The sequence below is a fragment of the Orycteropus afer genome, unplaced genomic scaffold (genome assembly GCF_000298275.1).
Source record: "Orycteropus afer afer isolate SDZICR_OR568_19922 unplaced genomic scaffold, OryAfe1.0 scaffold00028, whole genome shotgun sequence".
NCBI classification, from domain to species: domain Eukaryota; kingdom Metazoa; phylum Chordata; class Mammalia; order Tubulidentata; family Orycteropodidae; genus Orycteropus; species Orycteropus afer.
The window spans coordinates 7,298,566-7,314,847 of record NW_006921615.1 but is presented as its reverse complement, the minus strand read 5'-3'; the positions used below and the strand labels follow the sequence as shown (position 1 = coordinate 7,314,847).

At 43.0% G+C, this 16,282-nt stretch overlaps 1 protein-coding gene across 1 annotated transcript in view; it reads left to right on the top strand.

Moving 5' to 3' along the window:
- The window catches only part of CAMK1D (calcium/calmodulin dependent protein kinase ID), a 643,088-nt gene that overhangs the window by 615,912 nt on the left and 10,894 nt on the right, over positions 1–16,282 (top strand). Inside the window, exons 7-8 of the mRNA XM_007935426.2 lie at positions 12,018–12,130; positions 14,309–14,387. Of these exons, the coding sequence (XP_007933617.1) occupies positions 12,018–12,130; positions 14,309–14,387 (192 nt within the window). The remainder of the gene's footprint in view (positions 1–12,017; positions 12,131–14,308; positions 14,388–16,282) is intronic.

The following is a 16,282-nucleotide window of genomic DNA, read 5'->3' as shown; positions in this document are numbered from 1 at the left end:
ACACAAACCCTATTTCCAAACAAGATTAAATCCACAGGTACTGGGGTTAGGGCTCCAACACATACATTGTAGGGACACAATTCAGTCCATAACAATGGGCATCCAAATTCAAATTTGTTTAAAATCACTGCTGGTCAAAGAAAACACATCTGTAGACCGGATTGGACCTGTGGAGGACCTATTTGCAACCTCTTTGTCTACATATTCTCCCCGAGTGATCTCCTGTACTCTCCCAACTTTATTCCAAATACTGAGGACTTTAGGAGCTCTGGTAGCGTAGTGCTTAAGGCATTTGACTGCTAACCAGAAGACTGGTGGTTCAAACCCACCAGCCACTCCTCGGAAGGAAGACTGGGCAATCTACTTCCATAGTGATACTGCCTCAGAAACCCAAGGAGGGGTCGCAATGAGTCAGGTCTGATTCAACGGCACATAACAACAACACTGATGACTTTAACTCAGGCATCCCCAGGCCAGACCATGGCCCTGGGCTCAGCGCCCATATCCAGCTTCCTGCCGGCTGCCTTAATTGGATCCCTCACATGCACCTGGTCCGGTTCACTGCAACCTAAATGGAATTGCTCATTTTATTCTCTGTAGGATATCAGCACTTCTTGTTGAAAAGGACAGGTTCTCTTAAGACACCCTAAGGAAAAGGGATTTGTTGTCCATCTTGGGCTTCCTCTGCAATGAACTGGAGGCCCTCAGCACTGATACAGCCCAGCACTGGCTCCTCTGATGGACTTATCCTTGAGCAGAGGTCTTTCCCATCTGGCATCTCTGCTTTTCCCTCCACATGCACACCGTCATCTCTCCTCTCTTCCCAGCCCTCTTTTAATCTTCAGTTCAAATTGAGGTGCAATCGAGTGTCATTATCAGAACGTGAATTACCACTGGAGGGCAATAGTAGTTCAGTGGTAGAATTCTCACTTCCCATGCTGGAGAAAATCAAAACCAAACTCATTGCCATCTAGTCGAATCCAACTCATAGTCCTTGGGTTTCTGAGACTGTATCACTACAGAAGTAGATTGCCCAACCTTCCTTCCAGGGATTTGAACCACCAGCCCTCTGGTTAGCAGTCAAATGCCTTAGGCACTGCGCCCCCAGAGCTGGATTCAAGTCCTAACCAATGCATCTCATGCACATCCACCACCCGTCTGTCAGTGGAGGCTTGTGTGTTGCTATGATGCTTAACAGGTTTCAGTGGAGCTTCAAGAAGAAAGGCCTCTACTCTTGAAAACCAACCAGTGAAAACCCTATGGATCACAACGATCCAACTCACACCCAGTCATGGGGATGGTGCAGGACCGGGCAGCATTTTGTCACATTGTACACAGGGTTACCATGAGTTGGGGCCAACTCAGTAGCAGCTGACAACAACAACAAATTGCCACTGATGTCATGGTCCCTCATGGGTCACTTTGGGTTGGATTGGGTACTACTTCTCCTACCCCCAATAGACACACACAGAACTGCCTGAAGCTGATTCCGTGAGTGGGGCATTGCCGCTAAAAGAGGAGCTGGTCTTTCCAGGCACTGTGATTGTTGTGCCCAGGCCACCTTCAGACCTGTTCTTGCTCTTTTATGTTCTTCACCTCACTTGACAGCAGCTATGGTCATTCTGGTTCTTACTTGCCACATCGATAGGCTCCATATACTCCCAGTACGTTCTCTGAACTGTGAACCTGTCTGTTGCTCTGATCCAACCACCATTGCCTTAGCCTAGTCCCCCATCTCTCCTTTGCCTGGGGTATAGCTGCTGACTTGTCTTTCTGCCTCGAGTCTTTCCTCTTCCCAGCTGCCACGGTCAGTTGCCCATATGGTTCCTCTGTCTACACCTTTCAGAGGCCTTCTGTCACCTACCAGGTAAAATGCCCACCTTAGTGTAGGGCACAAGGCCCCCTGGGCTCTCACCCCTGTCTGTTTTACCAGCCACACATCTCACTGCTCACTTAACATATTTTACACTCTAGCAGCAGCTAACTTCTCTCCAATTTTTGATGCCTCTATGCCTTTGCTCTTGGTCTACCACTCCACCTAGAGCCCCCTCTCTTTCTTCTACAAAACTCCTGCTCATCTACAAGAAAATAAATCACAGGCATCCGTATCATCCCCTAGCCCAAAATAATTTGGGTTGGATGCCAGGCTTTATGTGTCCATAATACTCCATGCCTATTTTTAGGAAGGAAGACTGGCAATCTACTTCCATAAAGATTTAGCACCTCGGAAACCCAAAGGGGGTTGCTATGAGTCGTAATAGACTTGATGACAGTGAGTTTGGTTTTTTGTATTTCTATTATTGTTGCTTCCCTATGTCATGATTAACTCTTTCTTCCACTCAACTGAACTCCTAAAGGCAGAAATTCGTTCTTATCTATCATTGTATCTCTAGTATCAAACTCAATGTCTCATGTATAAAACCAGTTACTGGTGAGTCAGTTCCAACTCGTGGCATCCCCATGTGTGCTGGAGTAGAACTATGTTCCACAGTTTCGGTGACTGCTTTCTTAGAAGTATGTTGTGAGGGCTTTGTTCCAAGGCACAGCTGCATCAACTCAAACTTCTGATCTCTTGATTAGCAGCTGGGTACATAATCATTTGCACCACCAAGGGCTCTACCTAGTATGTTTTTGTTGTATGCCATTGAGTCAATTCCAAGTAGCATTGCTCCATAGGGTTTTCTAAGCTGTAATCCTTTATGGGAGCAGATTGCCAGATCTTTTCTCGCATGGAGCAGCTGGTGAGTTCGAGCTGCTGACTTTTTGGTTAGCAGCTGAGTGCTTAACCACTGTACCACTAGGTATCTACTAGGTGCAAAAATAGATATTTGAAAAAGAAATGAATACATAAGGCACTAAGCAAATATGTGTATGCTTAAAAATAGCACCCTCCTTCAGGTCTGGAATTGAACTCACTCCTGTGGCTTCCAGCCAAACAGTAGACAGGCATATGGGGTGAACATTTACATCAGGTAGGTACACTCCTTGGAGCGATCAATCATGGGAGAACAGAAGGGCAGTGTTTGCACAGGGAGACAGCTGGTGGGCAGGAGCAGGAATGCATGGGGGGGGGAAGGACGCAAGGAAGAGGTAACTAACTACAGGGAGGAAATGGGAGGAGAACTGTTACGTTGTGGGGAGTTGCAGTCAATGCAATGAGACAACAAGTATATGAACTGCTGTATGAAAATGAATTTGCTCTGTAAACTTTCACCCAAATCACAATAAAAATTTAAAGAAAAAGAAAATAAAAATAGTAACCTTGAAGTAGTATAAGATCCACCTGAAAATATATTTTAGAAAACACTGCCTGATGTCAACCCTGGCTAGCACTCTTTCCACCACTGCTCCTGATACTGCTTCCTCCTTTCCTTGTGTCTGCCTCTGGTGCCAAAAGGCTATGAGAAAAAGACAAAACCTTAAATACATGATCCAAGGCCCAAAAGTTTGGAAGAACATAGAAGGTTGAGGTGAATTGTGGAGATAAAAGTACATAAAGAGGTAAAGAGGTAACAACTTATTATTATTTGAAAATCCTTACAGCACACTTTTTTTTTTTGGCATGTACACAGATGCATGACTGAGGACATTTTCGGGAATAACATAACGTAATGCAGCGTAATTATCATGGTAAACTCCTAGGGCCTCTCAACAGAAACATTTATGCTAGTAGAGCTTTTCCATTTCCAAGAAAAATCATGCACTGCCCAATGAGCCATGGTTGGCCATTGCCAATTGTCATGTTCATCACATTAAAAGCTTTCTCCTTTGATGGGAAGTCTCCTTATGGAATGTGTCCACATACAGGAGTGACATCTTAAGTTATATGAACCACACTGCATTCTCTGTACAAAAGTGGGCTGGTCTCCTCTCACTGGACCCTACATAATGGGTTCCTCTGAGATGTCTGTCAGTGATGGGAGCACAGTTATTTCCACCACCTGGTGGCATAGTGCCTAAGGCATTTGACTCCTAATCAGAAGGTTAGCGGTTAGAACCCACCAGCCACTCCGTGGAAGGAAGACTGGGCAATCTATTTCCATAAAGATGTGCTGCTTCGGAATCCCAATGGGAGTTGCTATGAGTCAGAATCGACTCAGTGGCAGTGAGTTAGGATTTTTGGTTTCTTGTGTGGAAGGAGTCAGGTTTGATGGGAACTTTGAGGCAGCAATGGGCTCTCCTGCATCCTAGATCTCTGTCTATATGTCAGACCCCAGTAATAGAAGCTCAAGAGCAAGGAATAAAGCTTATTTCTTAAGAGTATTTCTTCTTTCATGCATTTATCCAGTGTCTGATGACCAGGCCCTGGCCATGAAAGTAAGGCCTTTGCCCTTAAGGAGCTCACATCAGATAGGTCAGATCCAGAGAGAGTGTAGAAAGTGTCAGTTGGAGCTCCACTCACTGCAGTGGGAGCACTGAGTGGAACACCTAACCTACCAGGCAGCTAGGAGCTGGGTCTCCCTAGCAATACCCCAGATAACCTTCAAGGGGACACCAGATTCAGGTGAAGGACCAGAGGAAGGGCAGCTCAGGTAAAGTGCACTGCTTTACTTTGGATTGGAAACAAGCAAGTACCCGGTGGGCAGGGAACTTACTGTAAGCATTTTAGTGTACAAGACCCAGAGTGTATGGGATGCCCCCAAAAGCTAGGAATAAACCTAACCAGAGATGCAAAAGACTTATACAAGGAAAACTACAAAATAGTACTGTAAGAAACTAAAAAAGATCTACATAAATGGAAAAACTTTCCACACTCATGGATTGGAAGACTTAATACTGTGAAAATGTCAGTATTACTAAAAGCGATCTATTGCCATAATGCAATCGCAATCCAAATCCCAACAACATTCTTTGATGAAATAGAAAAACTAATCTCAACTGTATATGGAAAGCAAAGAGGCTCCAGATAACTAAAGCAATACTGAAGAAGAAGAAGAAAAGAACACACTTCCTGATCTCAAAACTTATTGTACAGCTACAGTAATCCATATAGCCTGGTACGGTTCAGTGACAGATACATAGACCAGTGGAATAGAATCAAGAACCCAGGAGTAAATTCATCCATCTAATACAGGCAGCTGATCTTCCACAGAGGGTCAGTGTCCATTCAATGAGGACGAAATAGTCTCTTTAACAGATGGTGGTGGTAAAATTAGATATGCATTTGCAGAAAAATGAAACAATCTGTACTTCACATGATACACAAAAACAAACAGAACAGATCAAAAACTTAAAGCTAAAACTATAAAGTTCCTGGAAGATAACATGGGGGCAAAATTAGGGGACCTAATTTTCAGCATGAATAGCGTGTCAAACACAACTAAAACTGTATGAATGACAGAAGATAAATGAGATAACTGAGACCTCCTAAACATGAAATCCTTATGCCCATCAAAAGACTTTACTAAGAGAGTTAGAACCTCCAGACTGGGAAAAAATCTTTGCAACAACATATCTGCTAAGGGTCTAATTTCTCAAATATATAGAAAACTTGAATAACTCACCAACAAAAAGACAAACAATCCAGTCAAAAAAATGGACAAAGGACAGTAACAGACACTTCAGTGAAAGAATGGATGAACAAATCGTGGTATATACATACAATGAAATACTATACCTATAAAGAATAATGAGGAACTCATGCAACATAACATGGATGAATCCAGAGGACATTATGCTGAGTGAAATAAGTCATCCGCGAGAGAACAAATACTGTATGGTCCCAGTATTATGAAAAGTCACGAATAGATATACATAGAGTAAACAACATTCTTTGATGGTTGCCAGGGATGGGAGGGAGAGGGAGGAGGAATCACTTTGTAGATAGTAGACACTTGGTATTTTCAGTGATAAGAAAGGCAATATCAAATATGAGTGAAATCCACACAACTTGACCAAGGTAAGTAAAGACAGTAAGAAATATACAAGAAAAAGGAACAATATCAGTAAATGTCTTAACAGAATGTATGGGATGGAGTTGGAAAGGTAGGGTCAGATCACAGGATTCTACTTGATGATGAAGGGGCAGATAGGGCAAACAAAATGATCTACAGGGAGAATTTAAAGTTAAGGCTGAAAAACAAGGTTGAATTTTCAAGCCTCCTTCCCTTTAGTGGATAAGCAAAATAGTTAACAGAGACCTGGAATCATACAGAATAGGACTTGTGTCCTGATTTTGCCTCTTATTAGCTGAGTGACCTTAAACACATTTCTTAACTCTATTTCTTTGTCTTTTGTATGGAAGTATGTGGTAAAACAGAGGGAAGACTCAAAACAGGGTAATCTAAGGAGGGTTTACATACAAGAGGAAAAGGAGCCCTGGTGGCACAAATGACTAGGAGCTTAGCTGCTGACTGAAAAGTTAGTGGTCCAGACCCACCCAGTGGCTCCTCAGGAAGAAGACCTGCTGATCTGCTCCCATAAAGATTGTTGTTGTTGTTGTTATGTGCCGTCGAGTCGGACTCGACTCATAGCGACCCCCCTTGGGTTTCCGAGGCAGTATCACTACGGAAGTAGATTGCCCCATCTTCCTTCCGAGGAGTTGCTGGTGGATTTGAACCGCCAGCCCTCTGGTTAGCAGTCAATTGCCTTTAGCCACTATGCTACCAGAGCTCCCCCCATAAAGATTACAGCCTAGAAAACCCTATGGGGCAGTTCTACTGTGTCACATGGGATTAATGAGTCAGAATCAACTAGACAGCACTTTACAACAACATACAAGGGACTGTTAACAAAGGTATAGGAGTCAGGGAACCACAAGTAATAGCAGATGGACACTGTAGTACCAGCTGAACTGTAAACACCTCTAGACCCAACAGGATGAGGGAGGAGCACTTACAGGAGAAGATGGTAGAGTCAGGTGCCTTAAGAGGAGCAGTAGCCTTCAGTCAGGTGTATAATCAGCTTGATGAGAGGTTGATGAAAAGGACCCAGAGAATAGATACCATGTCTTCCATTTCCTCCATCCTCCACCATTTGTGCTGGAGTCCTTATTGGCTGGGTGCTACCAGAAGTCAGAGTTCAAAAACTCATGTGTCTGGTGAAGTGAAGATGTCTGGCCTACTTACTTCATGGGAGGTGAAGTTTAAGTGACGTAATGCTGTAAATCTCTTAGTGGAGTTCTAGACACACAAGAGCTTGCTCAAGGTTAAACTAGAAAAACAAACTAGAATCTAGTAGTATATTTGTGTAAATATGCCACTGGTAGATGAGATGACAAACTAAACAACAGGAAAGACTGGAAAGATAAAACAGTACTTCTGGAAAATAGGCTTACGGCTGGAATAGAGGCAATGAACTGTCCTTTGAAGCATTTGAGTATGACAGTTGTGGTAGTTAAGCTGTATGTCAGTTTGGCTGGGCCTGGTTTTGATGAGATTAGTGATCAACTCTATAGTGGAATATGAAGCAGCTGAGTCACTGCCTTAGGGATGTGGTCTGCTTCTAGTATATAAGAAGCAGCTTTGAGAAAGGTCTCTGAGTTTGGGGCATGCTTGGACCTTGCATATAGCTGAATCTCCATCTTAGTGGGCTGCCATGTTGTCTCTCAATCTTGGGACGGTCAGTGGACTTGAATTAGTGACCCTGCCAAGTGGTTTGGTAATTTTGGGACTGTGCCATTTTATTTGTTGACCTCAGGTTTGTCAGCCTCAGCAGCTAGCAGCAAGCCTCCATCTTCAGTGGGCCAGGAGCCAGAGGCAGAGATGAAGCCCAAGGCTGAGGGGCTTTCACCCACCCCCTAGACCTAGCTGGCACTTTGAACTCAGACTTCTAGCCTCTAAAACTGTAAGAGAATGAACCCCTGTTTGTTAAAGCCACCCACTTGTGGTACTTCTATTGGAAAGGCACTAGATAACCAAAACAACAGTCTTTGTGTTGGGAAATTTAGATAGTATGAACCATAAACTTTTAGGCTTAGAAAAGTTAAGAGTGGCTTTATTGTCTTTGAATACCCATGGAGATATCATTTGTAGATTATTTAAATGGTTTAATATATAAAATAAGTCATGCTTCAGAAACATTAGTAAAGAACATAGTTATGACAAGTACAAATAGGTAGGACCTTGACAGTCCACATGCTCTGTGAAGCTAAACAGCCCAAAGTTGTTCCCTCTCCTAGTTGGCTGCCTCCCTCCACACGGACTTTCTCATGAAATAGCCTGGCTATGAAATGCTCTCCGAGATTTCTAGATCTGAGCATGATTTTACAATGGTTTGCACTTCTGTCCATTTGTCATTCTTATTTTAAAATCCTTTCTTCATTTTAACTTACTTACACTGCAAGCTGAGGGCAGTGGTGGCTCAGGGGTGGAATTCTTGTCTTTAGTGCAGGAGACCTGGGCTCGATTCCCAGCCAGTGCACCTCATGCACTGCCACTCCCATCTGTCCATGGAGGCTTGCATGTTGCTATCATGCTGAACAGGTTTCAGGGAGCTTCCAGACTGAGACTAACTAGAAAGAAAGGTCTCGTGATCTACCTCTAAATATCAGCCAGTGAAAACCCAATGAATTGCAGTGGTCCAGTCTACAGCTGATCAAGGGGATGGTATGGGACTAGGCAGTGTTTCATTCGGTTTGCTTGGGGTCACCGTGAGGCCGAGGCCAACTTGATAGCAGCCAACAACAACAACATGCTCTGCTCAAAGCTACGACCATTTCTTCAGTACAGCCGCATTAACACGGTATTCTATACAAAAGGAGCTAAGGCCAAAAAAGTTGGAATACATGTTAAGACAGTTGGCACAAGAAGAGTAACTCTTTCTTGGAATTTTCTTAAAGACTTTTTTTTTTCTTAAAAAGAAAGACAAATGATAAAGTAAAACACACTCAGTTGTTAATAAACAAAAACTTCACTTACCTAAAATCTAGTTTTTCCAAAACAAAGTAACATTTCCCTCTGCCTGCCTTTCCTAATAATAATTTAAAAAAGATTCATTGCCATCAAGTCGATTCTGACTCACAGCAACCCTATAGGACAGGATAGCACTGGCCCATAGGGTTTCTAAGACTGTAACCTTTATGAAAATAGATGGTTTCATCTTTCTCCCATGGAGCAGCTGGTGGGTTCAAACCACAGACCTTCCAGTTAGTAGCCTAGCACCTTTCCTAATATGCACATTTCATCTAGCCCAAGTCCTCATTATGGGAAATATTTACATACCCATCTCCGGATTCAGGGTTTCCTTGGGCAGTGAAATATGTGCTTCGTGGTTGCAGAAGCACTGAGTCTTCTTCATTTAGCCAAAAGCAGCAACAAGTGAAATTTTCCAGGCACTTAGTCCCTAATTCAACCTTGTGGGGATAGATGATTTTGAATCTTATCAGCCCACAGAATGTCTCATAGCCTTTACAAATGTCATCAACCATTCCCCTACACAGCAGTGGCCCAGTGATATTGAGTCTCAGGGCAGGAGGGACCTGAAGAATGACTGAACTGAGGTTATTTTTCTAGGCTTTTGTTAAATTTCTTTTTTGCCAATAGCCCAATCTCTCACAGACCTGGAGTCTGTTGATTCCTGTTCATTTGTTCTCATTTAATTGGTCTCTAGGCTGGAGCTATGTTTTGAACAAAGTTTGGCTTTACGGAAAAATTAGGGCTCATTTGACAACAGAACTCCCACTGAGACTGTCACCCTCTGGGTTGTTGAGGCCCCAGAGCTGAGATCTATGCCATTCAACTTGGTGCGTCTGCTTACAAAATCAAGCCCCCCACCTGCCTTGTGCTCTGTTGATCATATACCACTACAGCCTCAAGCCCACCCTTCCCATCTCTCCAGTTCCCAGCCAGAGCCTGCTCCTACCCCCATGTGCTTCCAGCATGCACAAGGTCTTTTCCTAAGGCTTTATCCAGCCAGACAAATTGGGAGAAGGGAGCCACAGAGCTACAGCATCTCAAAGCCAGAAAGAATATTAGAAAATTTTGAGTCCAGCCTCTTCATTTTTAGATGAGAAAATTTAGGCCCCCAAAAAATGTGCTAATGGTCAATTGAAAGTCACATTAAGGAACCCTAGTGGCACAATGTGTTAGGCTACTAACCAAAAGGTTGGGGTTCGAACCCACCCAACAGATCCTACAAAAGAAAGACCTGGTGATCTGTTCCCAGAAGATTACAGCCTAGAAAACCCCATGGGACAATTCTGTTCTGTCACATTGGGTCTCTAGGAGTCAAAAATTGAGTCAATGGCACCTAACAACAACAAAAGTTGCTTTGGAACTGAGAGCGGAACTGGAATGAGAATTCATGGTTTTATGGAATGAATTATATTTAGGATATTTCATCAAAATTTCATCTCCTATTACATTTGTCAGATGCATATTGGTACATCGAGAACTTTAAGTGGTTTGCACCAGCATCTTAATATGATCTTTTAAAAATCAACTTTAAGATGATTCAGTAGTTGAAATGGATGACAGTGTTATGGTAGTACTGTATTATAATTTGTGCCAACTCCTGCTGATACCGCATATGAATGGGTAAGACTGTTGTTGTTGTTTGCTGTCTAGTCAGTTTTGACTTATGACATCCCTAGAGGACAGAGTAGAACTGCCCTACAGGGTCTCCTAGGTGTAACCTTTATCGGAGCACATCGCCAGATCTTTTCTTCTGCAGAGCCACTGGGTGGATTCAAACCACTGACCTTTCAGTTAGCAGCTGAGCACTTACCTGTTGCCCACCAGGACTCCTTAATGGACAAGACTATAATCCTTCAAATACCCAATTTGGGCCTAAACTAAGAAAATAAATAAATAAAAATACACTGCCATCGATTTGATTCAAACTCACAGTGATCCACATTGGTTTTCCAAGGCTGTAAATCTACAGAAGCAAACTGCCTCATCTTTCTTCCAGGGAGTGCTGGTGGGCTCGAAACCCAGCCTTTTGGTTAGCAGCCAAGTGCCTTAACCACTCTACCACCAGACCCCTTTTAATTTGAGCATAGTGGAATGATAATGTATAGATTTGGGCTGCTACAGCAACAAGGTTGTAGAATTTCTTCCTATGATGATTTTTTTTAAATAAAATGAGCCTGGGAGGGTCCTGAAGTGTATGCTAAACATATATTTAGTATGTCTGTTTTCTATCAACTCACCATGTACTAGGTTACACTCACGGAAAAGAATAACATTTATACAAAGAAGGTTGTTTGGTAGTGTTTGGGTTATCTAGTGCTGCTGTAACAGACATTTACCACAAATGTATGGGTTTAACAAACAGGAGTTTATTCTATTACAGTTTAAGAGGCTAGAAGTCTGAATTCAAAGTGCCAGCTCTAGAGGTTAGGTGAAAGCTCCTTAGACCTTGGGCTTCAGCTCTGCCTCTTGCTCCTGGCCCACTGAAGCTGGAGGCTTTTTTAACTTGGCTAGCTGTTGAGGCTGACAAACCCAAGGTTGACAAAGAAAATGACACAGTCCCAAAATTAGCAAACCACATGGCAGGCCACTGGTTCAAGTCCAGGAACAATCCTGGAATCAGCAGACAACATGGCAGGCTGCTGAATGAAGACTCGGCTACATGCAGGGTCCATGCATGCCAAAAAGCTCAGAGACCTTTTTCAATGCTGCTGCTTACATACTAGAAGCAGACCATATCCCTACGGCAGCTACTCAGCTGCTCCAGTAGATTCCATCATGGAGTTGATTACCAGTCTCATCATGGAGAATAACTATATCAAGCTGCCCAGCCAAGTTGACACATATCCTTAACTACCACAGGTAAGTTTTAAGGGCATATTGGGCTTTATGGTCAATAATGTACAAACAAGTTACAACAAATGTAAATATACATACTTCTCTTTGATGGTTGCCTGAGTTAACCATTTCTGCTATTTGCTAAATCAAAATTTTACTTTTTTGACACCCACAGAATGTGTGATTTCTAGGACATTATATTTACAGCATACACAGCAGAGGTTTCTTTAATTTGATTGATAAATGTCTCTTTCTTGCAGGCAAAATGTAAAACCACCACTTTTAATAGAAAGAAATTTCAGATTCTTACACCACCTTGTCTTCCAGGCTCTGTGGCTACCCTCCTTTTTATGATGAAAATGACTCCAAACTCTTTGAACAGATCCTCAAGGCAGAATATGAATTTGACTCCCCCTACTGGGATGACATCTCTGATTCCGGTAGGTCTCTGGCAGCTCTCAGTGGGTGGTTTGGGACTCCCACACCCAGACCATCTGACCCTGGCAGGTCTAGTGGGACCTGGGCCCTAGGGGTCTGAAGGGCCCCAAAGCTCCCGTAGAAGCTTCATGAGCTACATATTTGAGTTTGACTTGCAAAGCTGAGAGACTGGGGCCATCTGATGCAAATGGGGCTGAGGGGTGGGGAACTCATCCATCCACCACTCCTATCCTGGGTCAGGATGGTCCAGGAATGAAACAATATTAAGCTCCAAAGTCCACTGCCATCAAGTCAATTCCAACTCATGGCTGCCCTATAAAACAGAGTAGGACTGCCTAAAGGGTGTCCAAAGGCTGTAATCTTTACGGAAGCACACTGTCCCATCTTTTTCCTGCAGAGCAGCTGGTAGTTTCAAACTGCCAACCTTCTGGTTAGCAGCTAAATGCTTTAACCACTACACCACCAGAGCTGCTTGAAACAACATGTGCACTTACTGTGTCCTGAGCACTATAAGCTCTATATATGTATTAACTCACTTAGTCCTCAGGACAAATTATTGGGTGGGTCTTATTATTATCCCCATTTGACAGATGAGGAAACGGAGATGCCAGAAGGTTAAATAATTTGACCAGAGTCACACAGCTAGCAAATGGCATAGCTGGGATTTGAACCCAAGTTCTTACTCTAGAGCCCACACCATAACTACTATGTTGTACTTAAATGTTCCCAGGGAAGTTTGTCATTTTTTCATCAGAGATAAAGATCAAAGCTAAGGCCCAAGTATTTTGACAAAACCTCTCTGAGCCTCGGTTTATTCACTGATAACATAAGGATGGTAATAACACCCTCTCTGCCATGAAGGTTTGTGTAAGCATCAAATGAAATAATATATGGACTGATGCCTTGTGTCCTCTGATGACCAATTTTTATTTAAGTGACAGAATTTTATTATTTATGTTGTTTCCTCCTAACTAAACACACCTGCTTGCTTCCTCAATCTTCTAAAACCTGGGCCCAGAGGAAAATTCTAAAGGCTTTCAGAAAAATACTGCACGAGGAATACTTTAATTCTGAGGTAGGAAGGGCGCTACCTTGTGGACAGTAGCAACCATGCTCTAGAATGCTGTAGACTTAGGTCCTTGTACACAGGTGTCATCCTTCAGTTTTGTGACCCAATCCCTCATGTTCTCAGTGTCCTGCTTCTCGGTCATACCTCCTTCTGGGCTGCAAAGCACACCTGACATCCCCCAGCAGGGCTCATCTCATTGCATTGCAAGTTCCTATTTACTTATTTGTAATAGTCTAAGTGGGCTGCTCGCCACCCATCTATCAGTTTGTTGCACTGTGGTGCCTTGTGTTGCTAGGTTGCTGGAAGCCAAGCCACTGGATTTTTAAAGACCAGCCGTGTCACCCATGGTGAACAGGTTTCAGCAGAGTTTCCAGATTAAGACATACTAGGAGGAAAAGCCTAGTGATCTACTTTCCTAAAATTAGCCAATGAAAACCTGTGGATCACCATAGAACATTGTCCAGTAGAGTGCTGAAGATGGGCCCCTAGGCTGGAAGGCACTCACAGTACACAGTGGCTACAACAATGCACTCAAGCATATCAGTGACTATGAAGATGGCACAGGCTGGGCAGTGTTTCATTCTGTTGTACATGGGTTTGCCATGAGTTGGAGCTGATTTGCTAGCTACTGACAACAAATGGACTGCAGATGGTACTTCTTGAAAGCTTTGCATCCCCAGCATCTAGCCCAGGACTGGTGGACTTAGTAGGTGCTCAAAAAATTTTGTTGGATCAGTGATGTGCAAACAAGTAGGTACATCAACAAAACAGCATTGTCAGGCAGTGGTAAGCTCAATGAGAGGCACATTATTACAAAGATATTGTATCTCTTCTTTGAACAGAAGGTGTCATAGGCTGCTAGAGAGATGGAACTTGGAGCTGGAGAGCCAGGATCCTAGGCCTCACTTACCTGGTGTCCCAAGCCTTGACTTCCCTTTTTGCCAAGTGCTAATACCACCTATCCTTTGTGTCCCAAGTACTGTAGGATCAGTAGAGGGCTGGCCTCCTATTTCCCATGCCACACACACTATTCTCAAAGAGCTGGTACTGTCATGTTGACACATCTCAAGCCACAAATTCATTCCATCCTTTGTACTTTCTTTTTAAACAGCTAAAGACTTCATTCGGAATCTGATGGAGAAAGATCCAAATAAAAGATACACGTGTGAGCAAGCAGCTCGGCACCCATGGTAAGAAAATCACCCAGTGTAAAGACTGTCATCTAATGCCTTCCCAGAGTGAACATTCTCTTGACTGTTCATGATTGTGAAATCCCAGGTGGTAATTCTGTCTCATTCTGACTGGTGGCTCCATTCTTTCCCCTGAGCCAACAGTTGACTCTGTTGTTCCCTCAGGACACAATCTTCTGAATATACTAATGAGAAAATAAGTGTGTAAAGCATGTTGTTGTTGTTGTTATGTGCCATCGAGTCAGCCCCAACTCATAGCGACCCCTCCTTGGGTTTCCGAGGCAGTATCACTACGGAAGTAGGATTGCCCAGTAGCTTTTTCACTTCACAGCCTAAGGCATTTGACTGCTAACCAGAAGGATGGCAGTTCAAACCCACCAGCCACTCCTAGGAAGGAAGGTTGGGCAATCTATTTCCGTAGTGATACTGCCCCAGAAACCCTAGGGGAGGTTGCTATGAGTCAGATCCAGCTCAATGGCAGTGAGTTTGGTTTTTGGTTTTAAAAGGTAACTGCCCACTGAGGGATTAAGATTGGAAATTATTCCTTGAGTTTATTATTCAGCAGTAAGATGAATTGTAGTTATAATTTTCTCCTTTTAAAATGCATATCATGTTAGTGTTCCTTCAACTCCAGAGGGATTATATGATAGTTTATGGCATTCTATGCTATGTTTTCAGCAGTGTGCTTTAAGCTACTTATTTTTATGCTACTGACTAGTTCTTAATCCAGCTTCCTTATCTATTGGCTGTGACTTTGGGTTTATATTTCTCTGTGTCAAATTTTTCATCTTTAAAATGAAATTAACAATATGTACAGGGTTGATCCAAGGATTATATGAGATAATGCACATATAGGGCTTAGCACAATGTCTGGTACATAATAAAAGCTTAATTAATTGTAGCTGTTAGGCACATTAGAAGAAAGGCTGGTGATCTATGTCTCAAAAAGCAGCCATTGAAAACTCTGGAGGAGAGTTCTACCCCAACACATATGGAGTCACCATGAATCAGAATCAACTGGATGGCAACTGGCTCTGGTTATTATTAAAGCATCCTGAGCATCCAGTGTGAAACAAATGCCAAGAATGGCAAAATATCCAATATAATAAACATTAAATTCCCCCACAAGAAGCACTGTCGGAAACTGTGTCCCCGTCTAGTCTACCATCTTCTGTACCTTTCCCGTGAGTCTCATATGCTAGTTAACCTTCCAAAGGAGAACTGCTTAAAGGTAGTGACATTCCTTATTCTAATGACACTCCAGTGTTCTAATGTGTAATAATGGTTGTTGTTTATTCAGGACTTGTGTTCTGGGCATTGTGCTAAGTGCTTTAAAATCGCACCTCATTTTTTCTACATAATTAACTCTGTGAGGTAGTAGGTTTTATCTCCATTTCAGAAATGAAGAGATGGAGTTAGAAAGGTAGAGGAACTTAGCTAAGATTCTACAACTAGCTAATGGCAAAGCTAAGATTCCAACCAAAACTGATTCTACCACTTACGCTCTTCACCACCACTCAGAAAGGAGAAGTCAATGAGAAGAAAGAGAGTTTGAGGGAGTGTCTGGGCACAGAGGAGAAACTTGAAATTTCCCTAAGGTGCCATGAGACCAAAGAATGAAGCTGGCAGCTCCATGATGGTAATATAGGAGTTTATTAAGAGCTTACTTACAAGCATAGTAGCTAAAGCACTTGACTGCTAACCAGAAGGCTGGTGGTTCAAACCCACCAGCCACTCCTCGGAAGGAAGGTTGGGCAATCCTACTTCCGTAGTGATACTGCCTCGGAAACCCTCCGGAGGGGTCGCTATGAGTCGGCTGACTGGATGGCACATAACAACAACATACCAAGGCAAGTTCCTGGGTGGTAGCAAGGTCAACTGGGATTTACATGCCC